General features: G+C 36.2%; 1 protein-coding gene across 1 annotated transcript; it reads right to left on the bottom strand.

Annotated features, from left to right (window-relative positions):
• Positions 1-470: 470 nt before the first annotated feature.
• Positions 471-977, bottom strand: LOC118848039 (60S acidic ribosomal protein P1-like). The gene has a single exon (XM_036756767.1). The coding sequence runs from the start codon at positions 857-859 to the stop codon at positions 512-514; it is 348 nt and encodes a 115-aa protein (XP_036612662.1). The 5' UTR covers positions 860-977; the 3' UTR covers positions 471-511.
• Between the last annotated feature and the right edge of the window lie 15,576 nt (positions 978-16,553).

Genomic DNA, 16,553 nt, shown 5'->3' with positions numbered 1-16,553 from the left:
TCTGACTCAAATATTTTTATCAAAGTAAAAAAAATACACATACATATATGTCTATGCAGCACTAAAAGGGCAGCATTAAGCTTTAGCCCTACTATTTAACTGGAGAAAAAGATAATGATGGAATAGAAAATACAATCAGTCTCCCTATAGTCACCTGCATGTTACAGACTATGAATAATTGACATGGAACAAGCTTTTGCTATCAAATCTTTCATGTTTATCTGATTCAGCTAAAGTTCTTCAGATACATCTCTCTCTCTCTCTCTCTCTCTCTCTCTCTCTCTCTCTCTCTCTCTCTCTCTCCATGCATATGTATATACATATATGTGTACATGCATATATATATATATATATATATGTATATGCTTACATATTAGACCAATCAATGTTTAATTAAAAATAAATTTCCAAGAGTACAATATTTCATGATTGAATTTATGCTTAGTAAAACTGTCTCTGACCTTTTTTTTTTTTTGAGTCAAGCTTTTTATTTAATGTTACAAAAAATTATCTAGTCAAACAGACCAAAGCCCATGTCATCATCGGACTCCTCAGATTCTTCCTTTTTTGCTTCCTCTTTCTTCTTCTCCTCAGCTGGGGCAGCTGTGCTAGCAGGAGCAGCCCCTCCAGCAGGGGCAGCACCACCAGCTGCTGGGGCAGGTCCACCAACTCCTACATTGCAGATGAGGCTTGCAATGTTTACATTGGACAGGGCCTTTGCAAATAATCCAGGCCAGAATGGTTCAACATTTACACCTGCTGCTTTAATGAGGGCATTGATTTTATCCTCCCTGACCGTAACCTCATCGTCATGAAGGATGAGGGCGGAGTAGATGCAAGCGAGCTCGGAGACGGCCATTTCAGCGGATGGACGAGGAGACTTGTTTGTAGTGGTGCTAGTCGCCGGCTGAAGTGAGGGGTCACCCCAACGCGGCCTTAGCTTCCGAAGAAGAACCGAGCACCTTACAGACAACTGAAGAGAGCTGTCTCTGACCTTTTATCTTTGAAAGTCAAATTTGTAAATGATGCAGTTTTAACTACACCAAGCCCTAAAAGAGGCTATGTCTATGTCAAGAATTAACTTTTGGAATAGCCAAAAGATATGAAATCAGTCTGAAAAGGGAGTGAGACATGATTTGTATGAGGAAATGTATGGGTGTTCAAATGTGCTTGATGTCCATTATTAACAAGGCAAGTAAGACGTCTTCTGGACTAGCTATTTTGCAGCAAGATAGACCATTCACCATTCTTTAGAATGATTGCAATGTTTTGTCCAGCACTCTAAAGAGGAGATAAAAGGCTATGCAAATGCTGGTGGAGTAGAAGCTTCTGTCTAACTAAACCAGCTCACTCTGCTACTACTTCAAAGAGTAAAAACAAAATTAATTGAATCACAACAATTAAAAGAGGAGAAAAAGAAATTCTTACAAAGTAATTTCCACCAAATTTTCATATCCTCTCCAGCATTTGTCATTTTCCTTTTCTGACATCTTAGCTAATTTGATGGGTGTAAGGTGGCACCTTTACTTTGCATTTCTCAAATACAGATCTAGAACATTTTTATATGACTATGGATAGTTTTGGTTTCTTCCACTGAACACTGCCTGTTCACATCCTTTGACCATTTATCAATTGAGAATTGGTTATTATTTTTATAAATTTGGCTCTTGCTTATGTATTTGAGAAATTAGAAAATTCTCAAATGAGAAATATTTATGAATTTTTCTTTAATAGAAAAAAAACTTGCTGTAAAATTTTCCCTATTTCATAATTTTCTTCAACTAATGGCTTCATTGGTCTTATTTCTGTTCAAGCTTTGCATTTTTATATAATCTAAATTATTCATTTCTCCTCCTATGAATCTCTCTATCTCTTCTTTGGTCATGAACTCTTCCCCTATCCATAGGACTGACAGGATTTTTCCCCTTCCTTCCCTAGTTTACTTATGGTATCACTCTTTATGTTTAAATCATGTAATCTTTTTGAGCTTAATTTTGCTTTTGGTATGAGATATTAATCTATGCCTAGTTTCTGGCAGACTAGTTTCCAGTTTATGAGCAGTTATTGTCAAATAGTGTGTTCTTGCCCCAATAGCTAGTATCTTTGGGTTTACCAAACATTACGTAACTGTGCTGTGTTGGTAACCAAAAATGGGCTCCTTAGCACTTAGTCAACAAGTGCCCTCGAATAGTTTGACTTTTTCCCCTGAACTAACTGAATGCTGTTTGTATGTTGGATTGGAGTAAGCTTGTCGGCCCCTTCACCTTACTTAAGCAGATCGAAAGAACCTGTGCTTTCCCGGTCAACCCCTTCACCTTGCTTAAGCAGATTGAAAGAACTTGTGCTTTCCCCGGCATACCTTACACCCCCACAGAAACTGGATGGTTAAAAACAGCTTCTGTTGGAGGCAGAGGCTGCTACAGTTACAGCTACAGCCGAAGCTGAAGCAGGAGCTGCTGGTAGCAGAGCTGACCTATGTGAGGATTGAGGAGTGCTGAACAAGGACTTGAGGCCAGTGGACAATCCCATAGAGGGGAAGCATGTATATGATTTTGCTTTATACCATCATGCTTCTCTGTGGCCTCCTGGTTACTCTTGTGAGGTGGACTTATTAGGCCTGGAAGCTTTTGATCAAAATATCAAAATGGAGATGCTGGTTTGTGGGTTGGTTACTGTGGAGCCTAAATATATGTTCTGATTCTTCTGCCTCCTACTTTGAAGATTCCTTGTATCTTGCAGTTCTGAACCTTTCAGACATATATATGATCCTCTTTGAAATTATAAACTCTGCCCTCATAATGCATGTGCTCATTTATTTCTGTATATTGTGAACCCAATCTATTCCATTGATCAATCCCTTTATTTCTTATCCAGTACCAAATTGTTTTGGTGATTACTACTTCATAATATAGTTTGATATCTGGTACTGCTAGGCTCTCTTCACTTTTTTTCATTGATGCCCTTGATATTCTTCATCTTTTATTCCTCAAGATAAATTTTGATTATTTTTTGAGCTCTACAAAGTAGTTCTTTAGTAGTTTGGGTAGTATGGCACTGAATACATAAATTAATTTTGGTAGTATTTCCATTTTTATTATATTGGATCAGCTGACCCATGTGTAATATTTCTTCAGTCATTAAGATCTGTCTTTATTTGTGTGTTGAGTGTTTGTAACTGCATTCAAATTGTCCCTATGTGTATTGTGGCAGATAGAATTCCAAATATTTTATTACATCTGTAGTTATTTTAAATGGAATTTCTCATTCTTTATCATTCTACTTGGGGTTTGTTGGTAATATTTAGAAATGTGGATGATTTATGTGGGTTTATTTTATATCCTGCAACTTTGCTAAAGTTGTTCAATATTTCAATTAATTTTTAAGTTGAATCTCAAGGATTATCCAAGTATACCATCATATCATTTGCAAAAAAGGGGTAAGTTTTTTTCTTCATTGCCTATGCTTATTTCTTCAATTTCTTTTTTTCCTCATTTTATTGTTATAGCTAACATTTCTAGTACAATACTAAATAATAATGCTGATGATGGACATCCTTGCTTCAGCCCTGATCTTATTGGAAAGGCAGTTCATTCCCACTTATAGATTATGCTTACTTTGATTTTAGACAGATTACTACTCAACATTTTTTTAAAAAAGCTCCACTTATCCCCATGCTTTCTAGTGTCTTCATAGGAATGGAAATTGCATTTTGTCAAAAGCTTTTCCTGCCTTTATTGTTGTGATCATATAGTTTTCAGTTTATTTTTGTTATTGATATAGTCAATTTTGCTGATAGTTTTCCTAATATTAGACCAGCCTTACATTTCTGCTATAAATTGTACCTGGTTGTAGTGTATGGTTTTCGTGATCTGTTGCTGTAATCTCCTTGCCAGCATTTTATCTTAAATTTCATATCAACATGCATTAGGGAAATCTTTGATTTTCTTTCTCTATTTTTGCTCTCCATGGTTAAAATATCACAACCATATTTGAGTCATAGAAAGAATTTAGTATGATTCCTTAAGACAGTGTATATACTATTGAAATAAATTCTTCTTTAATGTTTGTGAGAATTTGCTTGTAAATCCATCTGGCCCTGTTTTTTCCTCTGTAGGGAGTTTGCTTATGGTTTGTTTGATTTCTTTTTCTAACACATGCTTATTGAAGCATTCAATGTCCTTTTCTTTTTAGTATTTTTGTGAATATTTGTCCATTTCATTTAGATTGTCAGTATTACTGGAAAATATTTGGGTAAAATAGCTCCTAATAATTGTTTTATTTCATCTTCATTGATTGTATAACCATCTCTTTTTCCATTTTTGATGTGGGTAATTTCATTTTCTTCTTTCTAAAATTAGTCAATGCTATATCTGCTTTGTTGGTTTTTAAAATAAAAGCAGCTCTTAGTTTATTTATTGGTTCAATATTTTATTTTAATTTTTATTGATCTTTCTTTTAGCTTTCTATTTTAGTGTTCAATTGGGGACTCTAAATTTGTCTTTTTTTCTAGTTATTTTAATTGCACATCCAATTTATTAGTCTGCAATTTCTCTCATTTTTTGAAAGTTTATATCCTGATTTATTCAGTTTACAAATCAATTTCTTTGTAGCCAAAACTCATGTCATTGGAGTGAATCCTAGAGATAATGAAGACCAATAGTAAAAGTGTTTGTCTCAGCTGTATGATCGCATGCCTGAAAAATTTACACCTTTGACAACATTGAAGAACAAACATGAGCAGAAACAACGAGGTAAATACTATTGTTTGTATGGGAAATAAGGAATTTCCTCCCAAAAAGCTCATCAAAATTACCTCCCCCAGGTGTGGCATGTCCATGTACTTTCCTATGCTCTAGAATGTTACCAAAGGGTTGTGGGCTATAAATGTCTTAACCATTTTGATTTGTTGTCAAAATCTTTTTGTTCACATGAATAAAAAGGGAAATATAGTAATTATTGAAATTTGAAAGCTGCATTTTTAATGTCATTTTATAACAATTATTCTTAATCATCTGGACTTAGATTAGATCAGATGTTTCAAAATTAACAAATACCTTTCCCTACATTCATATTTCTTCAAACTAGACTTGATTGGCAATTTAGTTATCTCCTAAGCAAGAATTTTTGCAAAAGCCTTTAATGGGGTCCTCAAGTAAACCAGGCCAATCTAGTAGAAAACAGCGCTCTTTTTTGTTGCTTTATGAATGAAAAATTATTGGTCAAAAGACCTGGGTTTGAGTTCCAGCTCTGCTAGATGTGGAGTTAGAGGACCTAGGACCAAATTAAATGTAAATGTAGTAGGGAAAGTAACTCTTATACATAAAAAGTAATACAAACTACTATGTGATAAGTACTACGAAGCAAATATAAAAGAGATACCCTAAGAGGCAGAGGTGGAAAAGATATCATTGGCCAGGGGTGAGCAGAGAAAGTTTCATGAAGGAGATAGGATTTGAGTTAGATTTACAGGGATGGGTAAGATTTCCATACTTTGAGAGGTGGGGTAGGGGGAGGAAGGCATCTGAGGGACAGTCAAAGGTTCATTGTGAGGAAAACACAAAGTCTTTTAAACAGCAACAGGAATATTCTTAATTGTATGACTTTGAGCAATATAGTTAGTTTTTTTTTACCTTAATTTTCTGTTCTGTTCTGTAAAGCAGTTGAATTAAATAGTCTTTGAAGTTCCTTCTAGCTAAACTGTTAATTAAGCTGATCAGTTGAAACATTAAATTCTATTTAATGATTTCATTGAATTTTAAATTTAGGAGTAAATTAGAATTTTTATAATGGTTTATGTCTTCAAGAAAATCCCATTTATGTAAAACTATTGGCATTCATGCAGAATCTGTGAGGGCTGAGGGCTCAGCAGAAAGCTGAGGAACATTGAGATTCCTCAGGAAATCTTGTCTATTGCTCAAAAGAGCAATAGACAATTATTCTCAGCATGAACAAGATAATGATTTTCTGAATGTAATAGATGCTCCAGATATCACCTGTAATTCATATGATTTTTCACAGTGAAGCTTACAGAATAGAAGTTTCTAACATGAAGAAAATCAGCCTGTATTCAATCAACCAGGATCTATTGATCACCTCCTCTGTACAAGGCACTATGGTAATGCAGATGAGCAAGATTCTTTCTTGTTATCCAAGATTTATACATAAATAAACATAAAGCAAAATACTGTAAGAAGGGTGTGAACAAAGGACTATGGAAGCTAGACATAGGAAAATAAATCAGTGGAAGGAGGTGATCAGGACAGGCTTCACAAAGGTGAGATTTAAATATGGAAAGTATTTCCACACTTTGAGTATTCTCAAAGGCATCCCAGGTAGAATGAATGAGTAGAAGTTTAGAGGAAGGAAAACATAAGGCTTGTTTGGAGAGCAGCAGAAATGTTCTAGTTTGCCTGAAGGAAGGTGCATAATTTGGAAAATGTGAAGAAGCTGAAAAGATAGGTAAATCTACAAAATGAGAGTTAGAGCTAGAAGCTCAGAGGTCATCTTATCTGATACGCAGAAGTGTAGCAAAGCAAAGATTTCTATACAGGCATGCCAGCTCCAAATCTGCCATTCTGCCAGACCACTAGAGGGCCTTGAAAGTTAGACTGAGAAGTATGACATGTTTTGCTCATATTTGCATACATTTTATGACAATATTAAGATTGATTTCAAATAATAGATTTAAACAGGGTTTTTGCTTGAATTCCCCTTTTCTACAATTCCTGAAGGTGGGGAGCTAAAATACAAACAGGGAGAAGCAGAACTATTACATAATTGCATTCATAATCTAGGGGATCTAGTATTTCTTTAAAGTCTCTTAGAGAAGGGTTAGCCAGCTCTCTTCTAGCTGCACTATAAACCTGCATATTTTTATTTTTTTATTATTTATGTTTCTTCTTTTCTTTTTAAAGTTTGAGTTCTAGATTCTCTCCCTCCCACCCCACCCCCATCCACTAAGTAGGCAAACAATACGATATAATCATGCAAAACATATTTCCATCTCAACTATATCACAAAAAAGTAAGGGAAGTGAGGAAAAAATACTTAAAATGAGCTCAAGAGTTCAGCAGTTGTTGGCAAACTTGGAGAATTCCAGAGAATCTATTAAAAAGTAGTTGAAATAATTAACAATTTTAGTAAAGTCACAGGATATAAAATAAACCCACTTAAATAATTAGCATTTCCATGTGTTAACAACAAAGTCCAATACCAAGAGATAGAAAAGAAAAATTCCATTTAAAATTGTTGTAGATAATATAAAATATCTGGGCATCTACCTGCCAAGACAAACCCAGGGACTGTAGGAACACTATCACAAAACATTTTTCAAACAAATAATGTCAGATCTAAACAATTGGAAAAATGTTAACTGCTCATGGATAGGCTGAGCCAGTATAACAAAAATAACAATTCCGCCTAAATTAATATACTTATTCAGTGCCATACCAATCAAATTACCTAAAAATTATTTTATAGAGGTAGAAAAAATAACAAAATTCACCTGGAAGACTATTAAGAATATTAAGGGAATTAATGGGGGAAAATGTGAAGGAAGGTAGCCTAGCTATAGCAGATTTCAAACTGTATTACAAAGTGCTAAACATCAAAACCATCTGGAACTGGCTAAGAAAAGATTGGAGGATCAGTGGAATAGATTAACTATATAATACACAGTAGGAAATTACATAGTTTGGTCAAAGAATATGAAAGGCAGTTTCTAGAAGGAGAAATTAAAATTATCTATAGATGCGAAAAAATGCTCTTATTTCTTCTTCCAATGAGAATGAATTTCAATCATAGCCCCCATGAGGTCTCATGGAGTCATTAGCTTCCACTTGCCTAATTATAGATTTTAAGGAATTATGTTCTTCAATGAGTTTTTGTCTTTCTTTTCCATTTGGCCAATTCCACCTTTCAAGAAGTTCTTTTCTTCAGTGATTTTTTTTTAAATTTCCTTTTCCATTTGGTCTGTTCTGCTTTTAAAGGAATTTTTTTTCCCTTCAATGCATTCCTGGATTTTATTTTCCATTTGGCCTATTCTGCTTTATAAGGTATTATTTTCTTCAGTATTTTTTTGCACCTTTTTTATCAAGCTATTCTCTAGTCGTATTTTTCTAGCATCCTTTTCATTTCTTTTCCCAATTTTTTTCCCTATAACTCCTATCTCTTTCTTTAACTCTTTACAGTGGTTTTGGGACAATTTTCTTTGAGGCTTTGCTTGTAGTCATTTTCACATTGTCTTCTTCTATATTTATGTCTTCTTTTCCTAAATTTATGTTTTGGCCTTTCCTGCTACCATAGTAGCTTTTTATGGTTAAGTTCTTTGTGTTGTTGTTGTTTGCTCATTTTCCCAACCTATTTCTTTACTTTGAATTTTATGTTAAAGTTGGTCTCTGCTAACCTAGGAATGAAGAGGCATTGTTTCAAGCTTCAGGTTTTTTTTTGTTTTTTTTTGTTTTTTTTTTTTGCTTCTGGGGTTTTGCAAGCTTTCAGTGCTTCCAAAGTGGCATTGTCACAGAAGATGTGTGGTTACTGCTCTCCTGGTCTTTGCTCTGATCTTTACCAAGGTAAGGCCACTGTTTCCATGCAGCCTCAGATACTAGTGCTCCTCTTGGCACTGGAACTGGGATGAGGGCCCCTCCTCCTCTGTGACCTATCAAAATCATTCCTTTCTGCCTAGGAACTGTGGCCCATTTCTTTGGTTAAATTGCTTATGGGTAATAGAGTTGCCAATTAGTGTAAGTAGCACTAAATGTAGGGAAAGAGTCTGTTTTAATCTTTTACTTATAATTTGTCCAATCCCCTTACTATCTCTGGGTTCAAAGTCTCTGAAGCTGCTGCTGCTGCTGTCATGGCTACCTCAAAGGCTTACTGCTGGTGCTTTTGTTGCTCCCTAAGCCTGTATCTACCTTGTGTTATAGACCTCTTTTGTGGACCTTCTAAGTTGTGTTAGACTGGATCAGGGGAGAGAACCTGAGGTTTCAAGGCCACATGTGGCCCTAAAGTGAGGCCCTTTGACTGAATCCAAACTTCACAGAACAAATCCTCTTAATAAATGGATTTGTTCTGTAAACTTGAACTCAGTCAAAAGGTTGCACCCAAGGACCTAGAAGGCCACATGTGGCCTTGAGGCCACAGGTTCCCCACCCCTGTTCTGGTTAAATGTCTTCTGCTGAGCTTTCAGTGGCTCTGCTACTTCAAAATTTGATAAAAGGTATTATTTTAAAGTTGTTTGGTTGGAAATATTGTGGAAATTCAGCTGGGTCCCAGCCTGTACTCTGGCATTTTGGTTCTACCCTTTCTCTCCTTCACTGATCTAAATGTTGAGAGATATACATTTTCCCCAAGTATTGCTTTGGCTAAATCCCACAAATTTTGGTATGTTGTTTCATTGTTATCCCTATCTTTGATGAAATCATTGATCATTTATATGATTTGTTCTTTGACCCACTCATCTTCAGTTTTAGATGAATGAAAAATCATAAGGGACTTAATAAGGTCGTGTTTATCTTTTTGTGCTTCTCACAAATCTTTATTGTTAAATTTTTTACAACTCTAGTCTTTTCACCAGGAATTCTTAAAAGTCTTCTGTTTCATTAAATATTCATTTCATTTAATTTCATTAAATATTCATTTTTCATTAAATTTTGTAGAAAGTTATACTTTGTTGTAATCCCAGCTCCTTTGACTTCTAGGATGTCATATTCCAAGACCTCCTCTCCTTTACTCCGGTAGCAGCTAAATCTTGTATGATCCTGACTATATAGTATTTGAATTATTTCTTTCTGGCTGTTTGTAGCATTTTCTCCTTGACCTGCTCTGAATCTTAACTATTATATTTCTGGGAGTTGTCATTTTAAGATTTCTTCCAGAAGGTGACCAGTGAATTCTTTTAATTTCTACTTTTTTCTCTGGTTCTAAAATATCTGTCAATTATTTCATTGTGATTTCTTGAAATAATGATATCAAGACTTTTTTTTGTGATCATGGCTTTCAGGTAGACTAATAATTCTTAAATTATCTCTCCTCAATGTATTTTTCAGATTAGTTCTTTTTTTCTATCAGATATTTCACATTTTCTTTCATATTCTCAATCTTTTGATTTTCTTTTATTATGTCTTAATGTCTCATGGAATCACTATCTTCTACTTAGCAAATTCTAATTTTCAAGGAGTCATATTCTTCAGTGAGGTTTCTTACCATTTGTTCAATTTGACTTTTCTTCATTTTTGTATTTCTTTTACAAATTTTGTGTTCATAATTTTCTTGTATATTTCTTGTTTCTTTTCCCAATTTTTCCCCAAATTGTCCTTATTTTGATTTTTCAAATTTCATTATCATTATTTTATCTCATTCTTAAAGTTTTCTATGAATTCCTTTTGGTCTTGTGTCTAATAAACATTTTCTTTGAGGCTGTGCTTATAGATATTTTCAAGTCATTGTCTTCTTCTGAGATTATGTCTTAAGCTTCCCTTTCACCATAGTAGTTTTATGGCCATATTTCTTTATTGTTGGTCCATATTTCCAATTTATTTATTTACTTATTTTTACATTTAATTTATTTATTTAACATATTTAGTTTTCAGCATTGGTTTTCACAAGAGTTTGAATAACAAATTTTCTCCCCATTTGTACCCTTCCCCCACCCACTCCAAGATGGTGTATATTCTGGTTGCCCTGTTCCCCAGTCAGCCCTCCCTTCTGTCACCCCACTCCCCTCCCATCCCCTTTTCCCTTCCTTTCTTGTAGGGCAAGCTAAATTTCTACTCCCCGTTGCCTGTGTATCTTATTTTCTAGTTGCATGCAAAAAACTTTTTTTTTGTTTTGGAACGTCTGTTTTTAAAAACTTTGAGTTCCAAATTCTCCCCCCTCCTCCCTTCCCACCCACCGTCCCTAAGAAGTCAAGCAATTTAACATAGGACACATGTGTATCATTATGTATAACCCTTCCACAATACTCATGTTGTGAAAGACTAACTATATTTTGCTCCTTCCCAACCCATCCCCCTTTATTGAATTTTCTCCCTTGACCCTGTCCCCTTTTGAAAGTGTTTGTTTTTGATTACCTCCACCCCCATCTGCCCTCCCCTCCATCATCCCCCCCTTTTTTATCTTCTTCCCTCTTCTTTCCTGTGGGGTAAGATACCCAATTGGGTATGTATGGTATTCCCTCCTCAGACCAAATCTGATGAGAGTAAGATTCACTCATTCCCCCCTCACCTGCCCTCTCCCCTCCTCCCACAGAACTGCTTGCTCTTGCCATCTTTATGGGAGATAAACCATCCCATTCTATCTCTCTCTATCTCCCTCTCTCAATATGTTCCTCTCTCATCCCTTAATTTGATTTTATTTCTTTTAGATATCTTCCCTTCATTTTCAACTCACCCTGTGTCCTCTCTCTCTCTCTCTCTCTATATATATATATATATATATGTATATATATATATACATATACATATATATATATATATACACATAGATATATACATACATACACATTCACTTATATATATACATAAACATATATACATATATGCATATTCCCTTCAGCTACTCTAATACTGAGGTCTCATGAATCATACATGTTATTTTTCCATGTAGGAATGTAAACAAAACAGTTCACCTTTAGTAAGTTCCTTGCAATTTCTTTTTCTTGTTCTTTTTCTTGATTACCTTTTCATGCTTCTCTTGATTCTTGTGTTTGAAAGTCAAATTTTCTATTCAATTCTGGTCTTTTCACTGAGAAAGCTTGAAAGTCCTCTATTTTATTGAAAATCCATATTTTGCCTTGGAGCATGATACTCAGTTTTGCTGGGTAGGTGATTCTTGGTTTTAATCCTAGCTCCATTGACCTCCAGAATATCGTATTCCAAGCGCTTCAATCTCTTAATGCAGAAGCTGCCAGATCTTGGGTTATTCTGATTGGGTTTCCACAATACTCAAATTGTTTCTTTCTGGCTGCTTGCAGTATTTTCTCCTTGATCTGGGAGCTCTGGAATTTGGCAACAATATTCCTGGGAGATTTCTTTTTGGGATCTATTTGAGGAGGCGATCAATGGATTCTTTCAATTTCTATTTTTCCCTGTGGCTCTAGAATATCAGTGCAATTCTCCTTGATAATTTCTTGAAAGATGATATCTAGGCTCCTTTTTTGATCATAGCTTTCAGGTAGTCCAATAATTTTTAAGTTTTCTCTCCTGGATCTATTTTCCAGGTCAGTGGTTTTTCCAATGAGATATTTCGCATTGTCTTCCATTTTTTCATTCCTTTGGTTCTGTTTTATAATATCTTGATTTCTCATCAAGTCACTAGCTTCCACTTGCTCCAATCTAATTTTTAAAGTAGTATTTTCTTCAGTGGTCTTTTGGACCTCCTTTTCCATTTGGCTAATTCTGCCTTTCAAGGCATTCTTCTCCTCATTGGCTTTTTGGAGCTCTTTCGCCGTTTGGGTTAGTCTATTTTTTAAGGTGTTGTTTTCTTCAGTGTATTTTTCAGTATTTTTTTGAGTCTCCTTTAGCAAGTCATTGACTTGTTTTTCATGGTTTTCTCGTATCCTTCTCATTTCTCTTCCCAATTTTTCCTCTACTTCTCTAACTTGCTTTCCAAAACCTTTTTGAGCTCTTCCATGGCCTGGGACCAGTTCTTGTTTTTCTTGGAGGCTTTTGGTGTAGGCTCTTGCACTTGATGTCTTTAGGCTGCATGTTTTGGTCTTCTTTGTCACCAAAGAAAGAATCCAAAGTCTGAGACTGCATCTGGGCGCGTTTTTGCTGCTTGTCCATATTCCCAACCAACTAACTTGACCCTTGAGTTTTTCAGTGGGGTATGACTGCTTGTAGACTAAAGAGTTCTATGTTCCTCATTTGGGGGGTGGTGCCAGCTCTGCCACACCAGCACTACTCCTTCCCCAGGAACCCCCAACCCGGACTGGGCTTAGATCTTCAGCAGGCTGTGCACTTCTGCTCTGATCTGCCACTTAATTCCTCCCACCAGGTGGGCCTGGGGCCGGAAGCAACAACAGCTGTAGCTGCCCCACCTCCGCTGCTCCCGGGGCTGGAAGCCGAACCGCGAACTCCTTCTATTCCCACAGCTTTTCCCACTAACCTTCTCAGCAGTCTTTGGTGTTTGTGGGTTAAGAAGTCTCGTAACTGCAGCAGCTCACTGATTCAGGGTGCCAGGGTCCCCTCTGCCCGGCTTCTGGTCTGGATGGTCCACGCCACTTAGGCTGGGCTCTGCTCCACTCCGTTCCCAGCTCCCAGCTCCCAGCTCCGAGCTCCGTGTGGGATAGACCTCACCCAGAGACCATCCAGGCTGTCCTGGGCTGGAGCCCTGCTTCCCTCTGCTGTTTTGTGGGTTCTGCCGTTCTAGAATTGTTTCAGAGCCATTTTTTATAGGTTTTTTCATGCTACTCCCTGCTTTCCAGCTGCCATCTTGGCTCCGCCCCATATTTCCAATTTATCACTTGACTATGGACTTTATGTTTCTGTTTGTCACTCCCCTGGAGGTGGGGTGATATCTATCTTGAGCTTCTGACTTATGTACCTCTCTTTTTTCACAGCTTGATTTGGGGGCCTGTACATTTTGATGCTTCCAATGTGATGTGAAATTTGTTCACTGTCTTCTCCATTTGCAGTCTTGTATTTAGAAAAATAGGGTGCTTGCTCCCTTGTAAATGGAAGTGCTCTTTCTTTACTGTGGTATTGTGTTCTAGAACTGGATAATGGGTGACAGAGTTGCCAAATGGAACCTGATCTTCCACCTAGTTCTAATACGGGGGTCCTCTGGGATCCCTTTCTGCCCAGGTTTTAAGGCCCCTTACCATCCTTGGGTTATGGGCTACTCCCGACTAATACCTCTGGTGCCACTCTTGCTGCTACATTCCCAACCAGCCTGTACCCCAGGGTACACAGACTTCTCTTTCTGTCTTCCTAATCTTTTCTGGGTTGAAAAAATTACTTGCTGTGACTTTTTTTTCTTAACTTTCCCACTCAGAATCCAGTTTGGTCCATTTTTTGTGGTTCTGGTAGAAGATGCTTGGGGATGCACTTTGCAGTTGTGACCCCTAATTTTGCCACCTTTTACCTCTGTTCCAGCTTTTAAATATTACAAAAAAAATTGTAATGTCATGGCAAATTATGCTTGTCATGTGACCTAGTTTTTAAATTTTGTTTCTATTAGCTGTGCATTCTAGTTCCTTTAGTGTGCTCTTCACCCTCAAATGGATGCTAGCAATAAGTTGGTATTTAGGTGAGAAATAATAGCATAGGGAAACTAGTGGTCATCCAATTCCAGACATAATTCTCCTGTTCCAAGAACCTAATGTAGAACAAAAAGGGCAACCAAAGGGTCAAAGATAGAGACAAAGATAGAGCCAGGAGAAAAATGGTCTAAGTTCAGAGCAAATGAAAAAGTGAGGAGAAATGATACACGTGGACCAGAGTCAGGAAAATAATGTAAGGAAAGAACTCAAGGCTTGAAGGCTTTGATTAATGATTATTTGCTAAACCCAAATAATCAGCTGGTGAAGGCATCCTTTAATCCCCAAAGATGCTAAACCACCTTATCCTCAATATAACTGAAAGTATGTAGCTTTGCGATTAGAATCCAAATTTTTTTTTAATTTTTTGAGAGAAAGACATTAAATTGTATTCTTGTAATAGAGGTGATAAAATTTATGGCACTCCCCACTCAGTGTAATGAGATGATTATAGGACTTTTGTTTTGACCAGTGTATGGGCCCCCTGCTGGGTTCCTGCTCTTTTAATGTGACCATGCCAGATGGCATTGAATTAATTGGGTGTCACAGAGACTAGAGCTGTCTTGTAATGATTGCTGATTATGAATCAACCACCCCTCCTCATACTCAATAAAAAAGCTGATTATTGTCTTTGGTTCTCACTTGATTTCCTTTTTGACTTTTTCCCTTTTTTTGTCTTTTTTAGAGTGCAGTAAAGTAGGAAGGGAGAAAAAGATTTCTTTCTTTCCCTCTCTTCCCAACCCCAGCAGAAATGGGGACTTGTGCATATGATAGTTGTGAATATGTGGCAATATATGGCTTGAGAAGAAAAGTACTGACAATGGGCTTTTCTGCTTCAATATATGGTAATAGCTGGGAAACTGAGAAACTTCTTGCATAAACACTGGTCAAAAGTAGGCATATGGGGTACCACTTAACTAAGAGGAGATTAATTGCTTTGGTAATTGCCTCATGTATTACCCCAAGCTTATGAGTTTCAGTTTAAGGATTTAGGGACGAAATTAGAAAATCCATGTTGCAATGGGCAAAATTATGGGGTGTCTCAATATTCTTCTGTCATCTACTCCTTTGGCATTTTGATGAAGTCTATGAATTCTTTCTCTTTATAAAGTTTTATAAGATTACAAAGGAAACCAATTGCAATACAGTTACTTATCTAACTTAAATTTCATGGATCCCAATGCAAGAATCCCTACAATAGAGGAAGAAGGACAATCCCCATAGTTCTTGAATAGAGTTATACTTGGAGAGTGTAACCAGGGACGTATTAATATTAAGTACATCTACCAGGAAAGAGATTTCTTGTCCAATACTCCCCACAGTGCACTTAGGTGCTAGAGGCAGTCTAATCAAAAGATAATGAATGCTCTGAATATAGAAGGGGCTATATATGACTAAGTAAGAAAGGAGGATTTCAGAATAATGTAAGGGTATGTCTCCAACGATAGCCTGAAGTTCAGTTCCTTTATAAGGGAATGGTAGTAAGCTGATGGGTTTTTTTAAAATGCTTTTCAGCATCAGGTAATGGATACATATTTGTTTCTTTTGCAATTTCTGTGAGGGGTATAGAAAGCCTTTGGCATACTCACTATGCATGTAGTAGCTTTGAGTGCCTTTTTCAACAATTGAAAATTTCCCACATTTGTTAAAATCAAGACATGAATTCTGCATAAGAATCTTAGGAGATTTTATTGGAGAAATCCTAGGTGAAGGCAATAATGCAAAGGAGAAACTGATCCTCCTGGTCATGTCCACTGTATCAGACCTATTCTGTGAGAGCACAGATTCTTGAGGAACTCTGGGCCAAACCGATTATATTCTTAAAGTATGTATGATTTTCTATCCTCTTCCAGCTCATTGAAATTAATACGATTTTTCTCATTTGTCAAAATTACAGAAATATATAAGTATGTATACATATGACAGACAAAAATCAAATCCATATTCTTATAGCCAAAGAAATAAGAAGCCCATTTAATATTTTTAAAAATCATGAAATATAAATAATGGTGAACTTCAAAGAAAAAAATGCACATCATTTGCTAAGCTGCAGATAGATACTTTGTACTAGAGTTATTTTTCAAACATGAGAATGGAAGTGTTTCCTTCAAAAAATAAAGTTTCCATAATTAAAAAAAATTAAGAGGACTTGTGGGTTTATTTTGGTTGGAAGTTATAGTGGTTGGAAAGTTTAATTTCCTAAGCTTAAAATGTGCTAGAATTCCATTTTGTGAACTGAACTAAGTCAGTAGGGATTTAGGTTATGTTAGCAAATATCAATTTTCTGGGCCCAGGA

Source organism: Trichosurus vulpecula, chromosome 4 (genome assembly GCF_011100635.1).
Source record: "Trichosurus vulpecula isolate mTriVul1 chromosome 4, mTriVul1.pri, whole genome shotgun sequence".
NCBI lineage: Eukaryota > Metazoa > Chordata > Mammalia > Diprotodontia > Phalangeridae > Trichosurus > Trichosurus vulpecula.
Note: the sequence above shows the minus strand (reverse complement) of the source record. Positions and strands in the feature narration are given on the sequence as shown.